At 37.6% G+C, this 26,277-nt stretch overlaps 1 protein-coding gene across 1 annotated transcript in view; it reads left to right on the forward strand.

The window, feature by feature from the left end:
* Nucleotides 1-1,184: 1,184 nt before the first annotated feature.
* The window catches only part of LOC112566143 (tyrosine-protein phosphatase 10D-like), a 35,502-nt gene continuing 10,409 nt past the window's right edge, over nt 1,185-26,277 (forward strand). The window contains exons 1-26 of the mRNA XM_025242117.1: nt 1,185-1,321; nt 1,724-1,847; nt 2,231-2,358; nt 2,738-3,004; nt 4,108-4,383; nt 5,961-6,111; nt 6,946-7,064; nt 7,727-7,827; nt 8,068-8,254; nt 12,438-12,704; nt 12,957-13,244; nt 13,762-14,037; nt 14,158-14,361; nt 15,138-15,280; nt 15,532-15,618; nt 17,068-17,131; nt 17,618-17,856; nt 18,420-18,669; nt 19,271-19,463; nt 19,636-19,720; nt 20,501-20,668; nt 20,942-21,076; nt 21,527-21,649; nt 22,506-22,654; nt 23,266-23,401; nt 25,306-25,408. Of these exons, the coding sequence (XP_025097902.1) occupies nt 1,774-1,847; nt 2,231-2,358; nt 2,738-3,004; nt 4,108-4,383; nt 5,961-6,111; nt 6,946-7,064; nt 7,727-7,827; nt 8,068-8,254; nt 12,438-12,704; nt 12,957-13,244; nt 13,762-14,037; nt 14,158-14,361; nt 15,138-15,280; nt 15,532-15,618; nt 17,068-17,131; nt 17,618-17,856; nt 18,420-18,669; nt 19,271-19,463; nt 19,636-19,720; nt 20,501-20,668; nt 20,942-21,076; nt 21,527-21,649; nt 22,506-22,654; nt 23,266-23,401; nt 25,306-25,408 (4,213 nt within the window). The 5' untranslated portion in view covers nt 1,185-1,321; nt 1,724-1,773. The remainder of the gene's footprint in view (nt 1,322-1,723; nt 1,848-2,230; nt 2,359-2,737; nt 3,005-4,107; nt 4,384-5,960; nt 6,112-6,945; nt 7,065-7,726; nt 7,828-8,067; nt 8,255-12,437; nt 12,705-12,956; nt 13,245-13,761; nt 14,038-14,157; nt 14,362-15,137; nt 15,281-15,531; nt 15,619-17,067; nt 17,132-17,617; nt 17,857-18,419; nt 18,670-19,270; nt 19,464-19,635; nt 19,721-20,500; nt 20,669-20,941; nt 21,077-21,526; nt 21,650-22,505; nt 22,655-23,265; nt 23,402-25,305; nt 25,409-26,277) is intronic.

Raw genomic sequence — 26,277 nt, forward strand, 5'->3', positions numbered from 1 at the left:
GCAGTAGTCCTGCACAAGTTCAACGAAACACAGGTGCAGTATCTGTACACCAATGTGTGCATGACATAAAAGTTTGTAAGCATTTGTTCTCAGAGTCATTTACAAGAAATAAAGCAATTTGGCTTGCAAAAGGCAAGCATTCAGAAGTTTTCCATTTAGGAATTTTTCTTTCTTTTTTTTTTTTTTTTTGCTAGACTGCAAGTATTTTAGCAGTTTTAACACAGTTCTTAGATTCAGGAGAGAATTTTTAGGGGTATGTTTTTCAGAAGATTTTGGATTTTAGTATAATTTGTAGACGATTGTCAGACTTGAAAGGGTGAGAGTCTTTAATGAGAGCAGAATTTTATGGTCAGTTGATGTGGATATAACAGCTGTCAAAACCTGTTCCTGTATTTTTCACCAGCGCCTTCTTCTCCTTTAAATTTGAATGGTGTACAAGGAGTCTGCAGTCTACAGTTGAAGTGGCAGATGCCTGCTGGAAGTCTGTACTCTAGCTTTCGCCTATATATCACATATGTTACTGAACAACATGAGATGTCAGTCAACATAAGCCGCATTAATAGCACAACAGCCTATAGTTACAATGCCAGTGGACTAATAGGAGGAGTGGGCTACCTTGTCAAGGTACACTCTGTAACAGCTACTGAAGAGAGCATGAGTGGTGCAACAGAGTTATTCTACACCTGTAAGTTCAACCTTTATTTTCTGTTATTTCAGGTTTGTAAGGCTTAACACTTTAGTTTCTGCAAATTTGAAAGTTAGACTACATCTCATTTACATTTGACATAGCAGTTAACTATATTATTTTCTGTAATAAAAGGTAGTAAGTTTTACACTACAGACGTAAATGTGAAGTAGCTTGTTGTTTTATGTTCGGTTTTTGCTTTTTTCAGTTCTTGAAAAATGACTTTGATTTGCATTGTACTTCAGTTGGCTTTAGAAAGTTTACAGGCAAAGAGTGTCAAACGTTATGGTCATAAACCTTAGTTTATAATGGTAATGCAATTTTATCTTTATTGATAATAAAACAGATGTAAATGTCAATTCATCAACAGTGCCTGAACCTGTTAGTGGTCTGTTTGGTGAAGCACTGAACACCACTGCTCTTGGGCTGTCATGGCAAACTCCTCAGAAGTCTGTCTACAATAATCTGCAGCTCAACCTAAGTTCATCAGTAGGAGATGAGAGGATTTTTAACTTATCCAAAGATCAGTCTTCTTTAAATGTGAGTGGTCTAGCTCCAGGTGTGGAGTACACAGTGCAGATGATAGTTGTGGCATTGCGTGTTCACAGCACGCCTACCAGTGGCAGTTCCGAACAAGTAAGTTTAAGAGGATTTCCTTGTGTTCATTTTATGCTCTGGTATGTGGTACCAGTTTTTCTTCTCTCTTTCTTCTCCATTATGTCTAATGTACTTATCCTTAGGTTTAGCTGGAGGGGTTCTTATTCTTGTGTTGGTTGCTGGTTATCACCTCCCTCCCTCGTGAATGGGATTCAGCACTGAGTACACATTTCTAATCAAAATAGCAGGAAATTTTACAAAGTAGAATAAATTTCAGAAGGTTAGAAATGTCCTTATGCCACCCTGTTCTCCCCACAAGAGCTAGATCTTACCCCACAAGAGCTAGATCTTAGTGTAAATGTCTTTACTAGTTAAGGATAGTGTGGGTGTGTTTATTTATCACTTAAGATGGCTTTTTGACACATGTTCATGGTTCCACAGAACCAGATACACCTCAGTTTGTCACCATAGAAACCAAGGAAGATACAGTAATGGCTACAGTGAATGTTTCTGGGAATGGCATGTATGACAGCATTCAGGCAGAACTGTTAGAGACCAAAGAAATGTAAGATTAAAAATAAATGTCAACTAATACAAATGACCAATTCTTGTCTAGCCTTATATCAGTACATAAATATCAAATTTGAGAAAGAAATAAGTGCTTTTCTTCATACGGAGCTCAAAGATTTTGAAAAGTTATTGTTTCTACCTACTTTTATCGTCATGTGCTGATCACCTTATAGAGGACTTAGGAACTTACAATGTCTTTTTCATGGCAGGGTTAATGCAAACTCTAATAGCACTCCATTGATCATAGAGCTGTTGTTTTTTTAATTAGCAGATTTATTATATATCTTAAAATTGTTTCATCTTATGAAAAAATCATATATCATAAAATGTGTTTTTTTAACCATTTTATTTTACTTTGTTCTGACCTGTGCAATGCAGGAAGACAGCGAACACTAAAGGAGAAGTGACCTTCAGCAGATTGGTGCCTGGCATGCAATATACCCTTCTTGCTTTTACAAAAAGTGGCAACCAAAACAGCTCTTCATTACAGCATATCTTCTTCACAAGTACGCTAGAGCAAAGCTTTTTATACTAGTTTAAAAAAAAAACGGTCACAAATGTAGACATTTTACAAATTATTTCATTTTTTTTATTTGTTAAAGAGATCTTTGGAAACAAATGGATCAAGACAGATTGAGCACTTCATCAAAGCAAGCCATGCTTTTATTCTTGTTTAAGTGTTAATGCTTTGACAAAGTTTTACAAGCAGTTGGAAGTAAGCTGAATCATGAATATTCTTAAAATAATTTCTTTTTTACCCACATAATATTTGTGCAATTAATTTTATGATGTTTATTATGTAAGGTAATAAATATGCAGTGTTATCTTCCTGGTAGAATCCATAGTACCTGTTGCTTAAAAATCCTAATGTGCATTTTGCTGCAGAACCGCGGTCACCACGCAGTCTTAGTGTGGTGGTTGTAAGCTCAAGGGTGCTGAACATAAGTTGGGAGGCACCTGATGTTGGGGGTGTTGACAACTACACTGTCACCCTCACACCATCACATGGCACGGAAACACCAAGAGTGCATGTGGTCGTAGGTCTCACCTATTCTTTTGACAAGGCTTTTCCTGGAGAGACCTACAACGTATCTGTGACTGCTAACAAGGGATCAGAAACCAGCATAGCTGTTACTGGACAGAACACAACAAGTGAGCAACTGTTTTGAAGTTTAATAAAAGATAATTCATGATAATCCATACAAATGTGGAAGGGTGGGGGTGCAGTTGTACAGATGGTGTTTTAACAGGAGGAGAACTGATTAGTTTTCTTAAAATTTTGTTGTTATTTTCTTAGAAGCAAATTTCATTAAAAAAATTGCTGACAAAGTTATCATTTTTTTATGATTCATCGCACAACTCAAGCTAGATCACCTGTCTAATGTCCTTTCTGTTTGGCTTGTGTCCTTTTATCTCTTTATATGCACATTCATACATGTGCACATGAAGCAAGTCTTGAAGGGAAATTGTTGCTAATGTACTTAAAGAGGCAAGATGTACAGTGTCTGAAGCCTCATGTTTTCTCTTCGTGGCAGATGGTGGTAAGCAGATGAGTGGCATAAGCTTTGCTGCTCAGCAGGCATGTCATATTTAGATGTTTAGGTGATCATGGCTTAGAACTGGTAAAAAAAAAGCTGTTCATTATTATCAGTCACAGACAAAATAGCTTACAATTCACTCTTTAGTATTATTTGGTTTCAGTTAATCAAGTTAATCAATTAAGCATAAATGGTATTTTAAGAAACGATACATGCGAAGAACAGATAAGTCATATATTAATCATATAGTCAATTAAATATCTATTATTGCATGTGCATGTGTTTCTTATGTATTACTTGCATAACTTTCCTGAGGCAGCATGATGATCTGTGACTGCTTACTTTGAGTGCCTTTTTTTGAGGGAACCAGTGATGACTTGGGAATCATCATTCTTGATTTCTCTTCGAAGGCTAGAGCAGACAATATTTAGCTTACCCATCTGGATAGGTGAAGTTGGGTTTATTGTATGCTGGCATACTCATAGATATAATAAACAAAAGATTTACTATGACTTTTGTATGATTTTATCAGATACAACAAATGATGCTGCAAAGTGGGAAAAGAGATAACTTTGTTGGCTTTAATCTTTTTGAACTTCAACAAATGGGGTTTGTTGGCAAGGATGAGCCAGCAGTTGGCTCTGTTACAGCTAACACTTTATGTATGATGTTAACCACCACCTTAGATGGAATTCTTTTATTTTTGTGTTTTTTCAGCTCCTCTACCACTGACACATATACGTGTGTCACTAAGGAGCACAAGTTTTGTCACTGTCACCTGGGACGCTCCCAGTGGCTCAGTCTTTGATGGTTTTGCTTATGATTTTCCTCGCTTTAATGAGTCCTTGGTGAGACTACCACCTGTTCCATTGTCCAAGATGTTTGAGTCACTTTCAGCAGAGAGCAATTACACTGTGATCTTCTACGTCACAAGTAACAGTGCTGCTGGTCTTGTGCTCTACAGTCTGCCTACAGTTTTCACCTTCTCAACATGTGTGTTGTGGAGCCAGACTTTTTATTTTGACTTTTCTTTATTCAGAGATTTCATCCTTGATTGGGGCTTTGTGGAATTTCATTTTATCTTTTTTTTTGTGCATGATTTTTTTTTTCATTTTCATTTACTTTTAATTTCTTCACTCTTTCATTCTTTCATTAACATTTCATCTTCAGTACAAAAATAACATTTACAGTTTTTTTCTTGCTCTGTTGTTAAATAGTTTTATTTCAGTGTATGCGCAAATGCAGATTTATGAATTGGAAAACAGAGGAAAGGAGACAGGCAAAACTTTTGAAGTTTGATTTTTATCAAACATTTCATTTCATCCTTTTAGTTTTTTCTTTGTGGAGTATTTTTGAGACAGAAGTTTCTTGCAGTCTCATAATCATTTAATTGATAGTAAACCTGTTTACACTGTTTTATGAATGTTGGCACCATAAGACATGGATGAAGATTGTAAAAACCAATTTCTGTCTCACATCACTAATAATTACAGCTTAAACACTGTGAACTTTGAGAGATTAACAATTTTAACACACATATATGTCATTTCACACAAAAATTTTAACCACATCAATATAATTTATCATTCATAACACATAATCCCCAATCGTGTTAGGGTGAAAGAGAGCATGTCTTAAAAAATATATGATAATAACTTTGTTATTAAAAATTATAGTAATAACATTGTTTTTATAAAAATTTAATAACAACATTGTTTTATACCCTTTCCCCCAGGTTACTAGTTGGATTTCATTCTTTCCTTAGTTTTTATACTGTTTTTGTACATTGATTTTAATCTCAGAAAATGAAGAGCAAGGAAATAGTTGACAGACTCTTTGCATACTTTTTCCTATAAGCAGTTTCATTTCTCTGTGTTGCATGCCCAGTAAGTAGTAGTAGAGTATATAAACTCATTTAGCAGCATTAGGTATTAATCTATAACATCTCCTCTTGTTTTTTGTTTTCTTTTCATTATTCATTTTTGATGAAGAGATCTTGTGCAGCTTACTTCTGAAACCTGTTATTTTGTTTTAGATTAATATTATCGATGATGATCACATTATAAATCAGCAGTTACAGGCATAATTTATCTGGTGCTTGCCTGAAAAGTTTCATGTTATGACTAAATATTCGAATGTTAGATCTATAAAATGGTTTTTGCAATGAAATGTGAAATGAAAAATCAAATATATGTGAAGCATCAAAGGGACATGAGAACCCAACTTAAAGCTGCAGTAAGGACAGCTGACTGACTTAATTATATTACCATCTTCAAGCCATTCATTTATGATTTCAGACTGTGTTGTAGATTTAATTTTGATTCTATAGATGAATCTAGTTTTATAAATATTTTATTGTGGTTTAAAAATATTTATGACTTTACATAGTGCTAGTGCAGAAGTCTAGAGACTTGGGACATCATATTTTCCTTATTTTAACTGTCTGCACTAAAAAAAAAAGGTTTTAATGTGTGTGTAAATACATTTTGAGATTAGAGTTCATTAGTTAAAAAAGTAGTTATTGTTTTTGTGATACATGTGACATCTTTATCTCTACCAATCTCTGGCAGATCCAGAATCTGTTGCTGCTCTGCAGAAAGTTGAGGCTACTGCAGAGTCAATAACAGTCAACTGGACAGCACCCACATCAGGCAATTTCAGCAGCTACCAGCTGGGGATCAACCCTACTGATTCTCCTCAGTCTATAATACAAGTGCCGCTGTTAGTAAACACTGCTCACTGTAAAATATGTGTATATTGTTAAGATAGCAATAGAAATAGTTCAAGATTTTAGGGGATAGTTGGTTGGGGGGTAAAAGGGTCAATGATGACAAATTCTCAGAGACTAAGAAACTATCATTTGAATCTTTTTTTTTCCTTTAAAGATTTGATGAGAACATAAATAATATTGCAATATAAATAACTGGGAAAGAAGCATGTCCTTTATTCAAACTTCTGCCATATCAGCTATATGCTTGCACTTGCCCGAAGAGTGGTTAATTTGTGACATTGCACATAACTCCTTCAAAATGGATAAAATTGACATGATTGAACAGTAGTGGTGGAACAATTCAGTGTATTTATACCTGTTAACCTATAATAAAGACAACCATTGGTGAAAAAGCATTTTAAAAAGCATTTTTTCAATCATTTAAGTGATGTGATTTGCAAATTTTATAGTTTTTGTTTCTTGTACTAAATTTAAATAAATAATGGTATAGAATAAATATAAAAATAGCTTATGAGGCAGAAATTATTTTAGTTCCTTAAGTGAAGTATATCATAATGAAACAATCCCTGAAGAAGCTAATAGTTTCTTCCATCATATATATTCAGTTATTTTTGCACAGCATGATGTGTTTTGTAACACAACCCCCAGTTTGCATTACAGTCTGCCAACTGTAGGTGTAAATGTGAAGACATTTGCTTTTGTGGAAGTGAACTGCATAGAAGGAGTTTTGTGAGATAGCTGATCTTACAATGATTTCATTTTTTGCCCCAAAATATATTTAGATATTTAGGGCATAGACGTTTATGGTGTGGTCACTGTTGCAGGCATCGTACTCAGCACACATTTGAAGGTTTGAAGCCAGGCAAGAATTACACAGTTGCTATCAGAACTATTATTGGTCAAACCAACTTTGGTCAAATTGTTCGCCTACAAGCTGTGACCAGTAAGTGGTTGTTTTTTTTTTAATTAGTGCAGTAATTCAAGGGTGAAAGTAAAAAATTAAAAAGGTTGCTTTAAATGTTTGTACAATATTAATGATATCATTTGATACCATTGACTGGCAGTGGTCAAAGTCTTTTTCTCGGACCATATACATGAGTCATCATTTACAAGCAAAAAGACATATTTCAAGTGAAACCTTTCTCCATCATTGCACACAGTGAAGTAATAATACTACTACTACATACTGTAAAAATTGTAATACTTCATTGTATAATTAATTATATGCTTACTTGTACATTGTATTTAAAAAAGTATAAAACTAAAAATTGTGCTTATAATTAATTATTTCATTGATTTATTAATTAATTGTATGCTTATTGTAGTCCTTCAAAAGCGTACTGGTCACAGAATTGCTTAGTGTCTGTGTTGTATTGTTTCCCTGACAGCATCAAGCTCAGCGTACTTTGACTTAGACAATCAGCGTAACAATACTTTGTCACTCACGCACACACAGCACACACACAGAAAACACCTGCACAAAAATCAAATACATGCACACAGGAATGGAAAGTATGAAAAGAAAAGAGTATGCCACCAGCTACTTCCATTGTCAGTAATCAGTATCTTTATTGAAGTCATTCATGTGCTTATTTCTTCTCACAGAGCCACTACCAGTGATGGATCTGAAAGTAAATACAGTTAACTCACAGTCTTTGAATGTTCGGTGGGCTGTCAACGGAACAAGTGAACAGAACAGCTTTACAGTCAGTGTTGCTAATCTTGTAATTAATTCAATAAACTAGTGCATAGAAGTGTTTTCCCATTTCTTTAGAATTGTACGATTGCTTCCATAAATAGAGTTGTTTTCCTCATCCTGTTAAATTTTCTTACTTTAATTTCTTACATATAAAGATGACGTAATTGAAGTGGTTTCTTCTTGTTTTAATTGGTCTTATAGATTATTATAGAATGTTGGATAAGCAGCATTAATCCCATTTGTACAGGTGCTGCAGGAGAAAGATGGTGTCAGTAGAAGTATAAACATTAATGCCAGCAGTGGACAGATAGTATATGAAGTGCCATTGACTCAGCTGCTGGCTGGCTACACGTACAGTGTTACTGTCATTGCTTCTCGGACAATTGATACAGACCTAGAGGACAGCGAGGCAGTGGTCACAGAGGGTACCACAAGTGAGAAGATACAGAATTATTTATCTCAGTCATAACTATTGAAATGTCATTTTCATTAGAGTCTGAGTGTTTCCTGCTGTGTGTTGTGAATCCTTCCAAGAATTACTTAGTGTTTGTTATCCTGCGCCATACTCTTCACAGCACCCTCTTCCTCTTCACAGTTTGTTTTATCAGCATGGTTTTCTTCAGTTTTGTCTATGTATGGGTGTGTTGTTTGTATGCATGGTTGTGCATAAGATAACACTTTATTTATCCCAGAGGGCAGATAAGTGGTGCATTTGATGCTTTCCCTAAAAAGGTATGTTCTTGTGCACAATCTTGTATGTGTATGTATGTAAAACACGTTGAACCCAGCATTGGTGTTTGGAAAAGGCTATTTATAAATGCACATTATTATTATTGAAAGTGTTATCCACTGTACATGATTGCTAGTTGTATTTAGTTTTTGAAAACCTCTTTAAATAACTTAAAATCAGTTATAATTCACACTAATTTAAAACAAGCATTTCCTGAGCTAAAAGATGCTTTTTTACAGTGGAAATCATTTTAGAATGGATAATGAGTATGTTCTTTTACAACTGGGCATACAATATATTTGTGTAGTTTGCTTCAACCTATTAAATCAAGAACTTAAAATCCTTGGAAGTGGTGAAAGGAAGAGAACATAAGACTCTCTAAATAGTTCTTTTGAGTATCGTTTCTTTATGATGTCTATGACACCATCAATTGTACTATTTTGTTCTCACTCGAGTTCATCTTCATCCATGCACTTAGTTCATGTTTGCCTAGGTGTCATCTGTTTGCTGATGCTTGTCTTTCTTGTTGGTTTGTTTGCAGTATTTTGTGTTCTCACACTGGAAAATATGTGTAACCGAGTGGTAAGGTGGGGTTGTATGGTTGCAACAACAGTCCAACACTCAACCAAAAGGCAGGAACTTGTCAGCGGGTGTGCGAACCTTTATTACACGTGCTTGTACAATGGCCACGGCTGCTCGTATCGTCCAGCAGTCAGCGCTGTCTCTGTCTCCGTTCAGCGCACTACGTTCTTGTAGAACGGGCCCCCACAGACTTGCTACTGTAATGTGTTTGGGAAGAAAAGGCCCCGACTAAACATCTACCTCTAACTATATACTAAGCAGACACGTGACTACTCGTCACCTAATCTACCTGTGCCTGACGCTGTCGCTCTAATACTAAGGGAACCACTGCCTACCGCGCTATTCCCGTACCTACTACATCTGCCACCCCCGGCTTTAGTTCTCGCTCCCCTCCTAAGTCACGGCGCCCTGTCAAGTCGTAAAATCGGACAGAAAGGTTTCCCCCATGTCCGCTGTTACTGATCCCCGCCTACCTATAATTACCTGGCACGTCCGGCCTCTACATCCCGCCGACTCTTTCTCCAACAGCGTCCTCCGCTGATTGAGCTTTAGCTAACTATACTAGGGCTGATATACACGCTCGCCTAATATGCTTGCTACGGGGGGGGGGGGGGGCTCCAATATCGAAGTTCTAACTAACGCCTGGTATACCAGCAGCTGGTATTATTTACCTAACAGAGTATAGACTTGCCTTAAAACAAAATATCTGTACTCCAACTAACCACTGAATCTGACCGACTGAATTTAAGGCAGGCATTCCGTCAATCTGTCCCGTGTGTCATAGTCCGGTCATAATAACGTTTCGTAGGCGCAGCCGTGGCAAAGCGAAAAGAAAATGCACAAAAATAGCAATATAAACAAACTAATCAATGGTACAAAATATTACTGGTTATCTGCAGTGTCAATCATCGCCGTGAACTAAAATATGTCCATGGTATTCATGTGTCCCGGAGTAGCGTCACACGAAATAGTTTTCTCACACATACTGAGTTTATGCCTGTCTCGCAGCAAGCCGCTGCAATTTGCTTGTGCTCTGCAGGCACTGTCACTTCTGGAATCACAGTTACTGTCATATCTGGCACCACACAGGCACTGTCACTTCTGGAACCACAGGCATTGTCACATCTGACATCACACACACTGTCATTTCTGGAACCACAGGCACTGTCACTTTTGGTATCACTGTAGTTCTGGCTTGACGGGGTGGGACAGTAGTATCCCAAAACGTTGTTTCTTCGTCACTGTCGTATTCCTGACAGTTCTGTGTCTCCGGCAGTTGACTGTCCTCTAACTCCAGAGACGGCTTCGCTGCTTTGATGTCGTTACTGCGGGCACGTGCAGGGCCGTCAACAAGGGGCCTGACTTGTGTACACAGCACTGTCATTCACTGGCCGGCTGGTGATATTACAGGTACTCCGGCCAATCCGCTCATGGAATCTCTCCGTTGCAGTTCTGCTTGGCTCTGCGTCTTTGTGGTTGTCGCTGTTGTAGTTTGCACCGGCTTGTTTTGAAACTTTTCTCTTGAAATCGGCCGGCGATCACTGCCTCGGCATTTCACTCCTCCGATACCACAGACGAACGTGGCTTCAATGCCCTTTGATGACTGCCTGGGTTCAAATTCCACCAATTCACCTTTGCCGAGGCTGCGAAAGCCCGCCTTGTGAATAACTGAATGGTGGACAAAGACGTCTTGGCCGCCATTATCAGGTGTGATGAATCCCCATCCTCTTGCCACGTTGAACCACCTGCAGAAACCTCGCCTTCTGCCCCCTCCACCATCGCTGTCATGGGGAGGTTCTGACCGCTGGCCGCCCCGCTGTCTTGTCTGCTGTCGTCGCAAATATTTATGTTGTGATGACGATCAGCGCCTCGGAGGGGAAATCACTTTGTTGTGTCGTGTGAAGTCGGTGGCCGCCTCCATCTCCAGCTGTCTGACTCGTGCAGTCAGACGGTGTATCTCATCCTCCCTGTTATTACACATCTCCTCTCTCTCTCTACTCCGTCGGGCCGTCTTAAGGAGATGGCAAAAGAAGACCATGGTCGGCAGCTGTCTGGATGTCTCAACGTCGGACTGGCTGTGTTTAAGTCTTTCACAAAGCGTGTCGCCAGGTGTGTACTGGATATGGCGTCGCTCATCAGGCGATTTGCTTTCGCCTGTAAATTTCTCAGTGTCGCAGCATATTCGATGACGCCTCCTCACTCTGCTGTCGGCGGTTATAAAAACTGGCGATAATGTCTATAACATCTCTCCGCTCGCCGTATGCCTCTCTCAAAATATCCAAATCTTTTCTGGCGTGTTTATCATGTCATGAGGGAACATCAGAACTCGCCGTCTAGCAGGTCCTCCAGTGCGTTCAGAATATAAACACACGCGGCACTCTCAGGCATCGGGCTTAGGGCGAGAGCTATCTCCACTCTCTTTCAAAGTCGTCGACACTTGGCCCTCGGCAAACTTCTGAAGACGGACTAAATGACACGTTCGTACAGCCTCTGCTGTATTGTCACGTCCCTCTGCAGCATTGTGTCACCTGCTGACACATCTGCTCGCAGCGCCAAAGATGTAACCGAGTGGTAAGGTGGGGTTGTATGGTTGCAACAACAGTCCAACACTCAACCAAAAGGCAGGAACTTGTCAGCGGGTGTGGAACCTTTATTACACGTGCTTGTACAATGGCCACGGCTGCTCGTATCGTCAGCAGTCAGCGCTGTCTCTGTCTCGTTCAGCGCACTACGTTCTTGTAGAACGGGCCCCACAGACTTGCTACTGTAATGTGTTTTGGGAAGAAAAGGCCCCGACTAAACACTACCTCTAACTTATATACTAAGCAGACACGTGACTACTCGTCACCTAATCTACCTGTGCCTGACGCTGTCGCTCTAATACTAAGGGAACCACTGCCTACCGCGCTATTCCCGTACCTACTACATCTGCCACCCCCGGCTTTAGTTCTCGCTCCCCTCCTAAGTCACGGCGCCCTGTCAAGTCGTAAAATCGGACAGAAAGGTTTCCCCCACTGTCCGCTGTTACTGATCCCCGCCTACCTATAATTACCTGGCACGTCCGGCCCTCTACATCTGGTTTAAAGATTCTGTTATTATTACTTGCCAAGAAAAGATTGACATCACTGTACAGATTTGTGTACAGTATTAACTGTGTATTGAACTACTTTACTCCTGGCCAGTCAGAAGGGCCAGACTGTTGTTGTTAAACATTAATCCTTTTCCTTAAGTGAATGGCTGTGTTATGAGTACCAAACATTTTTGTATCTGTTTAGCCAACAGGGTTTTGCTAAACTTGTTTTCAGATCCACTGCCAGTGCGGAACCTAATAGTGACAGTCAGTAGTTCAATGATCACCGTGACTTGGGTACCTGGGATTAATAGCAGACAAGACATTTATACCATCAAGTATCGCCCGTTGTTAGAAAAGCCTGATGCTGTGTGGCTGGAACAAACAGCTGTAACCAATGCTACTCAATTCATTGCATTTCCTGGTGAAGAATACCAGCTGAGCGTTATTGCTAAAAGCAAGTTCTATTCCAGTGATCCGACCAATGCTTCAGTTATTGTTGGTGAGAGAGAGATTTAACTGCTTTATTTTTTTATCTCAAGCATTTATTTATATATTTATATGTGTGCATGGACATGTGCAAGTGTGTGTAAGTGGGTTTGTGTGTTGAGTATGTAATTTGTGTCTGTGTGTATTCATATTTCTCTGATGTACACATTCATTCAAATAAACTGTAATTAATCTTGTGATTGTTTAACAGTTCCCTTGAGCCATTATCATCCTTTTATTTATTCAGTTTCTCATGTTTCTACAGCACCTTTGGGTCCTGTGCTTTTATTAAAGAAAGAACAGACTACTACATCCAGCGTAACAGTCACCTGGAATTATGAGTCTTCGTTCACTTTCACCCAGATGTGGTCCCTGAGGTACTACAACACTAGCAGCAAATGGACATCTGACATGGTTAACATAACACGCTCTAATGCTACTACCTACAGCCATGTCCTTTCTGGCTTGATGCCAGGGGTTACATACACAGTGGAGCTTGTGGCTGTTGTAAAGGGGGTGACATCAACTCCAGTGCAGCTGAATGCTACAGCCAGTAAATACTTTTCAGTTTGTCAGTTTTTATTTGTATCTCGAACCAAGTATGCACATCTGTTATTTTTAAACAAGTACACTTTATTTTTGTAAATCACCAAAAAGTACATAATTGAAACCATTAAACAGGTCTAACATTACATATACAACAATATTATCAAAGTGTATTGAAGCTACCTTTTAAACACCTGAGCGCAAGATTTTGCTTGAGATGGATGAGTTTAGCTTATTAGGAATAATAATTCACAAGATTTGATTAACTCCTTTCTCTTCGTGGAATAGAACCTTCATGCACTAATATGAGATAAATCCTTCAAGCATTGACTTACACAAAAGGAGGTGTAATCCATCACACATCTCTCTCCAACACCAATGAGCAACAGTAATGAGCAATAAGTGGTGGAAGCATGTGCTAATTGAAGGCTTGTATTGTTCAGGAAAAAAAATACTGAATCATTGTGCTTGAGTCTTTTTCTTTGTTTCAGTTCATAATTTTCTTTTGTTTAAATTTTTTTCAGAGCCTGTAATCAACACAGTTATGAATGAAATCAAGAAATTCACAACACAGTCACAGTTCGCTGTCCAGTACACTGTAACTTACACTGATGTCTTTGACTTTTTTGAATTCACCCTCCAAAATGAAACAGATACATCTCTAGTTCAGAAGGACAAGCTGAATTCTAACCAAACTGCTGTTTTCTCTGGACTTCAGAGTGGAAGGGTATACACTGTTGAAGCTGTGACCATTAGCAGTAAGGTGCGCAGTGACCCGATATCAATGCAGATTGTTACAGGTGAGAAGAAACTATTGAATATAGTTATAGGAGTCCTACTATGTTAAATGGCTGTTTTGATCATTTCTGAACACATTGTGTAAAAAGTTGAGAAATAGGAAACTTTTGCTTTTTTCCCAGTTCCTGTGGAAGTGGAAGTGAGTTTTGAGAGTAAGGCTGAAACCATCAGCGTGCAGCTGGGCAAACAGAAGGACTTTGCCACTGGATACAGAGTCTTCTGCACCACACCTAGTACTTCCTCCTGTGGCAACTTTGACTGTGGACAGTACACAAAGAAGCATTCTTGTGAGAAACTTACAGGCATATACCAACTACAGTATCACTGTAGTGACTGAATCTCGCAATGGTGATGATATCAAGAGTGTGGAAGCATCGTATACTGTTCAGACACAAGAAGCAGGTGACTTATAGCTTGCTCTGTGGTTGCAAAAACCTGCATGTGTTTTCTGGCAATCATTTAGTTTAATTTTTTTTTTGGTACTCTTAACTTTGCAGGACTTACAAATTACCAACTTTGAAATTAGATAAGTAAGTGGTTGTGTTTCAGGCACTGAAGTTTACAGAATAATTTTGTCCATACCTGCTGTGTATAACTTGAATCACCTGAATAGTTCTTTAATGGTTTTTTTCATTTGAAACCTTTTCCTTTCACTTAAGCTAAATTAACTTTTCTTTCACGTTATTCAACTACCTTCTTCCTATTTTCTTTTAAACATGGCCACAGCATTCAAGCCTTTGTGTTTGCATTGGATTTGTATTACAATGCATTTACACTTACATAATTACAATTCTGCAGCATTTTTCATAATCTTTGCTATGGATAATAGTGGCTGGATTTAACATGATAGTCAATTACTTATTAAGTGCAGGCAGTTAGCTTTAACAGCCATTTTTACTTGTGAAGCCTTGGCATTATCTGGCACCATCAAACCTGACTTACTACTTTTTCTTCTAATGAATATATTTGACTATACTAGTAGCCTTCATAAGTATGAGTTCACATAAAAATATGATAACAATATCTTTCCGTACAATGTGAATTATATCCTATTTAAAATATGATAAATATTTGTGACTTTGTAAATGATTGTTATCTCTAGCTCCCTCAGCTGTGAACTCATTTAAAGCAGTGGAGAATGGGTTTCGGTCTGTGCTGTTGTCATGGATGCCACCTTCACATCTCAATGGACATCTGCGTCAGTATATTGTAGAATACAGTGGATCACATCCCTCTGGTGGACAGGTGTGTGAGCACATGAGTGCATGCCCATGTAGTCAGTCACTTTCATATTCATATATTTATCTGATGCCAAGAGCACTTGCATGTTTAGGAAAATGTTTTTTTTTCACTGGCTCCTTCACAGAAGTGACAAGTGATAATTGTTAACATACTGTGACATAATGAGTAAGAAATTCAGTACAATTTGGTCATACAAATGACTTGAATAAATAATTTGGTCCTATGCATGGCTATAACGATTAATTTTTGTTTAGGATTTGGGAAACAGTCAAGCTTTTCCTGAAACTTCAAGTTTTCTAAGTCTAGACAGTCTTAAAGCAGGGTACACCTATGTTTTCAAGGTAAGAAAAACAAATTGGCAGGTGATTAATTGCTGTTATTCTTAAAAAAATCTTGTCCAGACTGTTTGCTTGTGCAATGTGTGTTTACTGTGTACATGTATGGTTGCATGTTCAACCATGATAGAGGAGAGGGAAAGTTTTAGGACTGTATTGTTGGTGTTTCTGTTATTGTGGCCGGGGGCATTTATAAGATGGTGGCTGAACTTTTTCTAACAATAAATGGCTCTGTTGGTAATATTTGATGTTGATTGCTACTATAGCCCTTGGAGATCGATTTTGGGCCAGGATCAATTCAATGCTTGTTATTGGGACAATATGGTCAGTTATGGGGTTGATTCAGGTTGATTCAGGCAGGACTGGAGTGAGGTGGTTTGGGTCAAATGACCGGTGAAACAATGAACCAGCATTCTTTTTCAAAATTAACTTTAAATTATTTTATTGATTTCTGCAGGAAATTGTAGTAGAGATTAAACCATCAGCCAGAAACAGTGTATTTTAAAATGTACTTTTTTTTCAATACACAACATCAACCAAAAAAGTCATGACAGAGCACAAACTGTTGGTTGTAAGTTGGATTGAGGAGGTAGTCATTATACAGTTGACGTTTATATAGCAAAAATTTTGGGGGTCATAACTGAGAGGGAAGATCTTAATAAGGAGGTTTCACTGTACTCAGTATTTAAAGCTTGAGGCTGTTCTTAGACAACTCTGCTGTTTTTCTGATGCCCATCTCATAAGTATTCCTGTCACCAGAACAACAACACATGGTCACAGGATTTTTGGTTACTGTGCAGCAAAACAATGGAACTCTCTTCCTATCCATATCCACCACCTACCCACTATTGAATCTTTTAAACATGCACTGAAAATGAACCTCTTCTATAAACATCAATCCTAACAACAACCACACAATGCTAGTCCTTTTTCACACCCTTGCCCAAATTTTCGCTTAATGCTATGCTTCCCTGCTGATCGTCCTTTTATAAAATCACTATACTCTCAATCCTTGTTACTCTTTGCGGTTTCTGTATTTAGTTTTTATCATTGATACTGTTGTTTATTCTTCTGTCCTTCATGTGTTGTTTGCATGTTCTTTTGTCCCTCATATATTGTCCGTGTCTCATTCTTGTTCTTAAGCGCTAAGAACATGCTCTTTGGGAGTGTGAGAATGTTTGCATTTATTAGAGCTGATGCTCCTCTTGAAAGACATCGATTAGTGGAGAATAAAGTCATAAATATCTGTACATCAAGTATACATACAATGAGCTTTCAAACTAAAAGCGTACAGGAAGCCAGATGAGACAAAAGTTCAGTAATGTTGAGCGAAATTCAGTTTAGTGAAAACTAGCAAAGCATGTGAGATTGCATACACCTGGCATTTGTGTGCTTATGGGAGAATATGATATTGTGCATGTGCATAATTTTATCTGTGTCCAACTTTGTGTGCAGATACAGGCAGTAACTGTAGCTCCAAGTCCGTCTGTTGAAGTAAAACTAGAATTGTCTACAGATAGTAAGTACATTAAAGGCATCTGAGCATCCAGTTTTCTCCCCTATGATCACACCTTTTGTAAGACCATATAGCTTCACTATATAACTATATTATGCCTGACCAGTTAACCAGATGAGCATGATCCACACAATTTAAAAGGCATTCCTTTCAAGTATACCACAGATCTAAGAACATGAAAGATTTTTATTTCTTGTAGAAATCAAAGTGAAAGATGAAAATTGAACTGGAAGCGCATAAGAGAATGCTTGCATTCAAAGAAAAAAAAAAGAGAAGAGAGGAAGTAACCGAAGAATTACAGGAAATTACATGATTAATCCAAACATTAAAAAAAAATCATCTTTGCGACACAGAGCTTAAACTTCTTTCTCACCCTAACAGCCATGTATGAACCCCCAAAGAATTCTGCTGTCTCATCTCACCCTGACTGTCATGCAGTCCAGCAAATGTAGTTCACTGTATTGCTTTCATGTTGTCATTTTCTTACAGAGCCCTTGTTTAAAGCTGGAATGACAAGGGAGACTGGCAAACCTGTGCCGCCAGCAGAGGGTAGTGCCATGACAGAGAACACCATCTCTGTGCAGTTGAATAATGTCTTCTCCGATGACAATGGACCTGTTGTGGCATATGCAGTCATTGTGTCACTTGACAGCAGTCAGCAGGATAGTCGGCCTGTTTTGCCCAGTTGGAAGGATACTCAGGATGATTCTTCCCATGTAGTTTATCAGGTAGGTAGCTTCTCTTTAGTTTTCTTGCTGTATCCTGTTTTCTCTTGCTGTTTGGTTAATTAATTTGTTTTCTCTATAGCTTGTCAGATGTATGCTATGCTTTGGAGATATACTTGGCAACTCTGCTGTATTTCTGTCACTAAGTGAGCTACCATTTATAACAGATGTTTTTTGTTTTTTTTATTGCCAGGTCATAATGTTTACCTTTTTTTGCTCAAATTCTTATGCATCATCACTATTCCTTTATCAGTGGAAATACTGTTGTCATAAAAATAAGAGTTCAGGAAAGAATAATGTATTTTGTGTTGCTAGTGGAGTTTGTGATTGGGCTTTGTAAAGTTAGATGTGTTAGGCTGGAATGCAGCTAAGTCTTTGACCTGACAGAATGTTGTTTTTGGACTTTGGAAGTTGGAAGCCGCCAACAGATTGATACCACACAAAGACTATCTCTTTAGAAGTTGTGTTAGGACAGTTCAGCTTGTTTCCAAATGAAATTTAAGTGTAAAGGAAAAGGTTTGTAGCAGCACAGTGCGTTGTTCTCATCAGAACTATTTATGTTTCAGGCAACAAGTAACTGCTCTGATCTGTTCCACTCTCATTCTTCATGCGGAAAATCTTCATCTCGTCATGTGCGGGCAGTCTCTGATGTAGACTTTGTGGTTTTCACAGTGGGATCACAGTCAGCTGAAGAATGCAAAGCTTTAAAGTTTTGCAATGGTCCTCTTAAGGCAGGAACAGATTACTACATTAAACTAAGGGCATTTACTGCTGCTGGCTTTACAGACACAGCTTACTCTGCCAAAGTTAAGACAGGTAGGTATCCTATATTAGGGAGAGTATTTCCTGTTAAGACAGATAGCGATACATATATTATACAGGGTGGGCAAAGTATGGCCAGCGGGCCGGATACAGCCCATGGTCGTCTTTGGACTGCCCCATCTACCAAAATATGAAGTTGCTAGAGAGCCTTAGAGGAGGCTGCCTTCAAAGGAAAGGCATATATAATTGTGGAATATTCCTATGATGTTTTATGTTTTGGCAGATTACAAGTAGTTCTTGCTTCCATGCCTAGGTCTTCCTGGAAATTGCAGATTTAGTGTCAGTGATGTTGAATTTGTAGAATTTATACGTGTATGACTACCAATGAGGACTGGCTGACATAAACAAGAGGACTTGCCAATAAATTATTAGTCTAGTCATAAATGTCATCCTTTAAACTTGTTGTAAAGAAAAAATGCACATTGAAAACTCATCCTTTTTTAAAAACTGTTTTATTCAAACTTTTTATGTAGAATAGATTTTTTTTTAAAAGTTGCATGCATTTGGTAGAACATATTCTTGCCTCTTTGGTTTAAAAAATAATATAAATATTATATTAATATTTATCTCAACTTCTTTTGTTTTTCACTCTCAGTTGACTCTGCCAAGAGCTCTGCTGTAACAGTAGCAGTTGTAGTGGTGATCCTCATCCTCGTTACAGTAGTGGTTGCAGTGGTTGTCACATTTTTTGTTGTACGACACAAACGGCGCCCCAAGAAAGCCACCAAGTACAGACCAGCACATTCATCTCGGCCATTCTCAGAGGGAGCTAACCTTAAACGCTTTAGGTATCTGATTTTTTTTAGGGATCTACTCTAATAACAGATTTTGAAGAGAAAATAGCTGAGCTCAGATTTTCAGTTTCGCTTAGTTTTTGTTAATAATGAGCTGCAAATAAGTAAATTTGCAGTATTTCCTTAGACAAAAAGAAGGTGAGATCTCTTTCTGTATTTGTTTCAGTCGCCCAGTGAGGCTGGTAGATTTTCCAGAACATGTGCAAAGAATGGGAGCTGATTCAGACTTCAAGTATGCTGAGGAATATGAGGTTTGTAGCTGTGTCAACTTGGAAAACAAAAGTCGTTCTCATTGCATTGCTGATGAAGAAGCAAGAAAAGGCAGTTTGTGTTTTTATAATCAAAGCAAGTCAAGTAGAAACTTCATTAACAATGTAGTAATGCAGTGATTTATTACAGACCTGAGAAAATTGTGCTACACTTTCAATGATGAAGACTGACTCATTAAAAAATTAAATACTTTGGGCTAAGCTAGTGAAGAAGACAGTTGCTGTGGAAAAATGAGTACACTGGAACCAAGAAACAGGAGACATCAGCAGTATGTGTGTGGGGGGAAGGTTTTTTTTGGTGGTTGGGTAGGTAAACTGCATTCTTGTAACCTACACATCTTTTGGGGTTCTTTATAATGATTGCCTCCTGCCATGAATTCTTCATGCAGCTCTGCAGCTTATTAGCAAAAACATGCCATTAGTAGTAGACTGGTGTCTTGACACCAGTATACCAGTTGATGAACATATGTGCTTGTCTGCTGGGACTAGTGGTTGTGAGGAACAACTGGGTAGATGTAGCAACCAACAAGTCCACTTCTTTGCGTTTGCAAGCCCATTCTTCTTTCCAGCGTCAATCTCCCTCTATGACACAACAGCTTGCACTGCTTCCCTGTTGTCCAAAGTGGTTCTTGCTGTCCCATGAGAGTGTTCTATATGGTCATTGGTTGTGCATTCCATTCATGCTTTCTGGGTTAAGGAGTGGTTGAATATATGTACAAAACTTAGTGAGTTTTAATATTAATTTTTTTTCTTGTTTTGCAGGATCTCAAAGAAGTTGGACGAGACCAACCGTGCTATGCAGCAGAACTCCCTGCCAACCGCCCCAAGAACCGATTCACCAACATCCTGCCTTACGACCATTCGCGGGTCAAGTTGCTACCAACAGATGATGAGGAAGGAAGTGACTATATCAATGCCAATTATATGCCTGTTAGTACTAGCTCACGTAATCTCTGTTAGCTTTTTCACATAATGCCTTTGAGAATTAGCTCACGTAATGACTACGTTTGCTTTGCTTTTATACTTTTTTTTAATATTACAGAATGAGTGGGGGACATCAGTTGTGACTGTAGTAATGATGCTCGTTTGATGAATGTCAAGAATGTGGATTTAAACTGGTGAATATGAATCTTTGTATAGTGTTGTGGATGAAAGGTACTTAATATGAAACAAAACTCTCAACTTGCATGAACGCAATTGCAGGGCTACAATTCCAAGAGAGAATACATTGCGACACAAGGCCCACTGCCGGCCACTCGAGATGACTTCTGGCGTATGGTGTGGGAGCAGAACTCCTGTAACATCGTCATGTTGACACGCTGCATGGAGAAGGGAAGGGTGAGTCAGCCAACAACAGATTTATGTGTGAACATTTTTTTTATCTTTTTGTAAAGTATGTAAATAGAATCATTCATATATTTTAAGTTGCTAGATTTGTAAGTTTACAGCTCTGTCTTCTGTTTCATCAATTGATGGTATAACTATGTATTTCAGAGGACGTATCTAGGTTATTAAGAAGTCTTGATCACACTTTGTATTTTCTGGTTATTGAGAATTTAAGAGTGCCTTTTCTCATGCTTTTGAAGTTTAAAAATATTTTATCTTTTTTCTCCAGATACTGGGAGATTTACTGTAAAGTATATAAAGGCACACATAGTTTACCGTCTTTGTAAACTATTTAGTTTTATTAGTAGTATGCTGGGTTGCTTTGCATTTATTCTGGTCTAGGGAACTTTGAAGACAGTTGGATCTGTAACTTGTATCAGATTGTCATTTTTTTTTTCAAAGGAAAAGAGTGATCATTACTGGCCCACTGACTCCGAGCCAAAATATTATGGGGATCTGCAGGTGGTTGTGCTTCATGAAACACATTTACCAGACTGGACAATAACAGAGTTCAGAGTCTGTCATGTAAGTTTAATGCTTTGGGAATGTTACCTTGGCACATACATTGCTACTCTTGTGTGTAGGAAATTCGCTTTATTTTAGAGGTAGAAAATTGAGAAATGAATAGCCTGTGTAGTATCTATTTTAGAGTCTGCACTGGTCAGGAAAAACTTGAAAAGTATATACATTTTGTAAAATGATTTTCAGTCCCTGGAAAAGGAAATGAAGTTTCAAGAGAGTACTTTTAGACAAGGGATTTGGACTTAATAAAAATAATGTTTGATATTCTTTGAACTGGTATTAAAATGACTCTTTAGAATGGTAACAGTTGATAAGCTTTCAAATCAATCAGTTATAAGTTTTCTTCACCAACCGAGTTATAACTTTTGGGTTAGAATGAGGCACTAGTTTGATGAGGCACTATCATTTCCTACTGCAACTTGTTACACTCCTTGAAGATTGGGAAAAAGAATACAAGGGATGTCTTGAGTCTGCAGACTATTGGTAGTGATTAGGGTTGAAGGATGATGGTATGTCAATGAATAACAAGAAAGAAATCTGTGAATCTAATTTCATTTATGTCTTCTATTACTGTAAGATTATTTTTTCCACTGTCTGTTATATCAGACAGAAACAAAACAATGAAATTGACAAAATTGGCTTCAGAATTAGAAATCCTACTATAATTTCTGAAGAAGCACCAAAATCTCCTTGTTTTACTGAAATCATGGAAGACTGTGCAGATTGGAAGAACGAATTTTATCTTGGGTAAAGTCAGGGATTTGTTTCTCGGATAGCAGTAAAGACCATGCCTTCTCTTATCCATACCCTGAAGATGTTTGTTTACTTTGGTAAGCCATAAATATTAATTGTCTTACAGGGAGATAGCTGCAGACAGATTCGACATTTCCATTACAAAGCTTGGCCAGATTTTGGAGTGCCAAAGCATCATACTTCTCTAATACGATTTGTTCGTACTGTGAGAGACAAACTGATTAAGGATGGTGGCCCAATCGTAACTCATTGCAGGTAACAGCACTTTCTAGCTTTGTAACATTCTGTCCCATAAGTTCACAGAGTTTCTGAAGGAAAGATTTATTATTATTATTTTTTAACATGAAGTTTGTGGGTAGAGTACTGAACCCAGAAAAGGTGTGCCATTTTGACACCCAAGTGATGCAATGAAAATCCCTTGGTCAAGATACAGCTGTTGTGAGTGGGTATCAGACTCCATAGGTGGTTGGCGAAGGTAAGCCAGCAAGGGAGAGGAGATGTGCACCTCCCTCACAAACTGCTGATTCTGAGAAAAGTGGGTCTTTAACACTTTCCTCCCCAACAACTGATGGAGGTTAGATGATGACTTTTACCCACTCTTTTTTTTTTAATAACGTAGGACTCACGAAGTGCATAAAAGTATAACAATTTTTGTTCTTGAAAACAAAAGGTGTATGGTTGTGATATTACTGTAAATGTTGGTTTGACTTCTTTTGTTTTCCCAGTCTGTAATACAGTGTCAATCTAATTTTTAAAAAAAGTTTATCTTAGCATCATAATTATTATAACTTTTGTTTATTTTGACATCTTTGTGTAGGTATTTATCACCATGATTTGTTATAATTTTGTTGTTGTTGATTTGTTAGTGCGGGCGTTGGGAGATCAGGAACATTCATTGTTTTGGATCACGTCCTACAACTTATTAAAGAAAAAGAGGAAGTGGACATATTTAACATTGTTTACAATCTTCGGCGGGAGCGTGTCCTCATGGTGCAGACAGAGGTTAGTATTCAGTATAATTTTCCTGTAATGCATTGAATTCACATAATACATTGAATTTCTTCTTTTCCCAGGTGTGGAAGCTTTCTTGACATTCCATTTCTGCCCCTCTTATGTTTTCAGTACTCTGTGGTGGAAGATGAAATGCTTACTCAATAACTCTGTTTGATAGATAGATTCCAAGCATCTTAGCCATAGATCTTGAGTCAAATACTTGACGTATGTTTTCTTTGTAAATCCAAAACAAACTTTTGGAAAGGGGTTAATAGGTTCCTTTCATACAAATTTTATCAGGAAGGATTATGTAAGTGTTCAGTTTTTTTTTTCCTGAGAGATATAAATACTGCCCTAATGGAAAAGGTTTCATATTCACATCAAAGGTGTGCCTGTCATTAGCAGTAGGTTTTCTCACACCTTAGAACAAGAGGTGGGTAAAATTGTGATGACACGTCATGCCTTTTTTTTTTTAACAAGTGTTAATTGTGCTGACTTTTTTCTCCTACAGCCATTTAGGTCACGCCTTGAATCAGCGGAATACATGACTCTTGTAGGTCACACACATTGCAAAGGGTTACTTTTTTCTCTCTTTTTAACTTTCTTTTATTAAAGATTTGGTTGAAGGTGATTTCTTTGAGAAACTGTAGCTTAGAAACTTTTTGCCTAAAAGTAACTAAAAAAAAACTTTTTTTCTGTTGGTAATCTCCTCTCCCCCCCACACATAAGCATACAGACACACATGTACACTACTGATAATAGGCATATGATTTGCCTCTATGTGTAAATGCTACTGATGATTGGTATTCGTCATGTTGATTTTTTTAAAATGAGTATTAATGTGTATTATGTTTCATAAGTATTACTGATGGGCAGAGCATTTAATATGTGATGTGTTGCCAGTGATTGTCAGTTGACAGACAGATATATCTATAGATGGCATCTTTCTTCATTCAGAAAAGTTGATCTTTGACATTTTTTGTATCTTAAATATCTTTCTTATTTTAAATATCATCTGTATTTGATATGGTGTAATGGTTTTGTTACATTTGTATTTCGTTGTATTATAAGTCAATAGTCCTACTTGTCACTCTTTTCTTTGACTATGGTGGTTGGAAAATGTTGAGTCTTTCTTTAGTTTTAGTCAGTAAATTTTAAGCAAATGCTTTTTTTTTCTTGTTGGAGTCAGATATGTCTCTTATAATTAAGAATTTTTCTTCTTTTTTTGATAGTTGATGACATAATACTTTTTAGCTGTGCCCTGATTTTTTTTTTTAAGTTTAAAAAATGTTTCCCACTTTTATATGCTGGCAACAAGACAAGATTTGTGAGTTATCATTGACGTGATCTGTTGTAGCTGAAAATTTTTTTTCACAATTTTAGGAGACTAAAGAAACTACATTCGATCATGATTTTTTATCAGAGTAATAATTGCTGTATCCAGAGTTTTTAAGATAAACAGCTTTTTTGGCTGAGTTATCTGTGAAGCAATATGATGCTTATTTTTTATGCTTTCTAAATTTGACTCAAGATCTAAGTTGCAAAAGAGCTGCCTATTACATTCCACAATGACGTTACTATTTTTATAGGATTAAGGCTTAGACAGTGATTAGTACTTGTATTTTTAAAATGGCTTCAGTTAATAATCTGTTTTTAGTTTTTTTTTCTCACTAGCTAACTGGTTAAAACATTTTTTTGTTGGCAGAGAAAAAACTGTGTCTTGTCAATGTTGTAACCTCTCATAGGCAGGTACTTAATTCAGATTGATTCTGGGATAAGCGTAAGACATCAGGACTGTAAACTGTCTGCTGTGAAGTTTACTTGGCAATTCTTGGATAAACAAAAGTCTCAAAGGTTTAAATTGACTAAACTGTTTATGCTATGTTTTTTTCTTTTTTCCCCTACCAATACAGCAACAGTATAAGTTTATCCACGAATGCCTAGCATGTGTTTTGGAAGGACGTGAAGATGAGGCCATATACGCCAACATTGGACGAATAAACATTGGCTTTGAAGGTAACTTACTCCAAAGGCTTTGTGTGTGCTTGAAAGCCTGCTGTAGTGCTGGCATTTTGTTTGTTTGTTTTTTTTACTGTTGTTCACAACATGCAGAGCTCTGATTATGAGGTTGTGGTTCACACATGTGAAGAAGAAATTGATGTAAATGGGCAGTTTGATTTTAGAAGGCTTCTAAAGCACTCAATAGCATGCTTGATATTTATCAAACAGCAGTCTAGTATATTTAGATTGTGGTCAGAGGACTGCATTGTCTTCGTCATCAGGAGGTCCATTTATCTCATTGTCCAAGTGGGGCTAAAAATATTGCCTTTTGCTTGCTGAAGATCATTTGCAAGGAAACTTCAGTTTGCTAGTTTTTCTCGGCTGCCACTGTTGCTACCAAACATCTGCTATGATAATATTTTCTGATAATATTTCAAGAAGAAAAGTCTGAGGAAATTTTTCTTTGTGGTAATGATCGTTAGGGATCATACTGAATCATTAATGATCATCAAGGATCATTAGGGATCGTATCATTAGGAATCCACTCAGGGTGAGGCTACAACTGATTATTGCAAACCAGTTAAAGTTGCACTAGGAGACAAAATGCAAATTTATAGAGGTATCAGTGGAACTCTATTTGGTAATTATTATATAATTATAATTTTATTAATAAGAAGAAAAATGAACAGACATCAGCTTTGTGTCTATTCATTGAGCTATCTTTTGTTTCTATATCTGTTGCTGTCACCTTCACTAACATTATTCTGTTCCTCTGTCATTTGATCTGTGATATATTGTGGTGTCACTTTAAGTAGCTGGTGTGTGTGATACTTGAGGTGCTGTTGAAGATGTGAATGGTCTTTTGTATCTCAGTGCCAGGTTAA

Source organism: Pomacea canaliculata, linkage group LG6, assembly GCF_003073045.1.
Source record: "Pomacea canaliculata isolate SZHN2017 linkage group LG6, ASM307304v1, whole genome shotgun sequence".
Classification (NCBI taxonomy): Eukaryota; Metazoa; Mollusca; class Gastropoda; order Architaenioglossa; family Ampullariidae; genus Pomacea; species Pomacea canaliculata.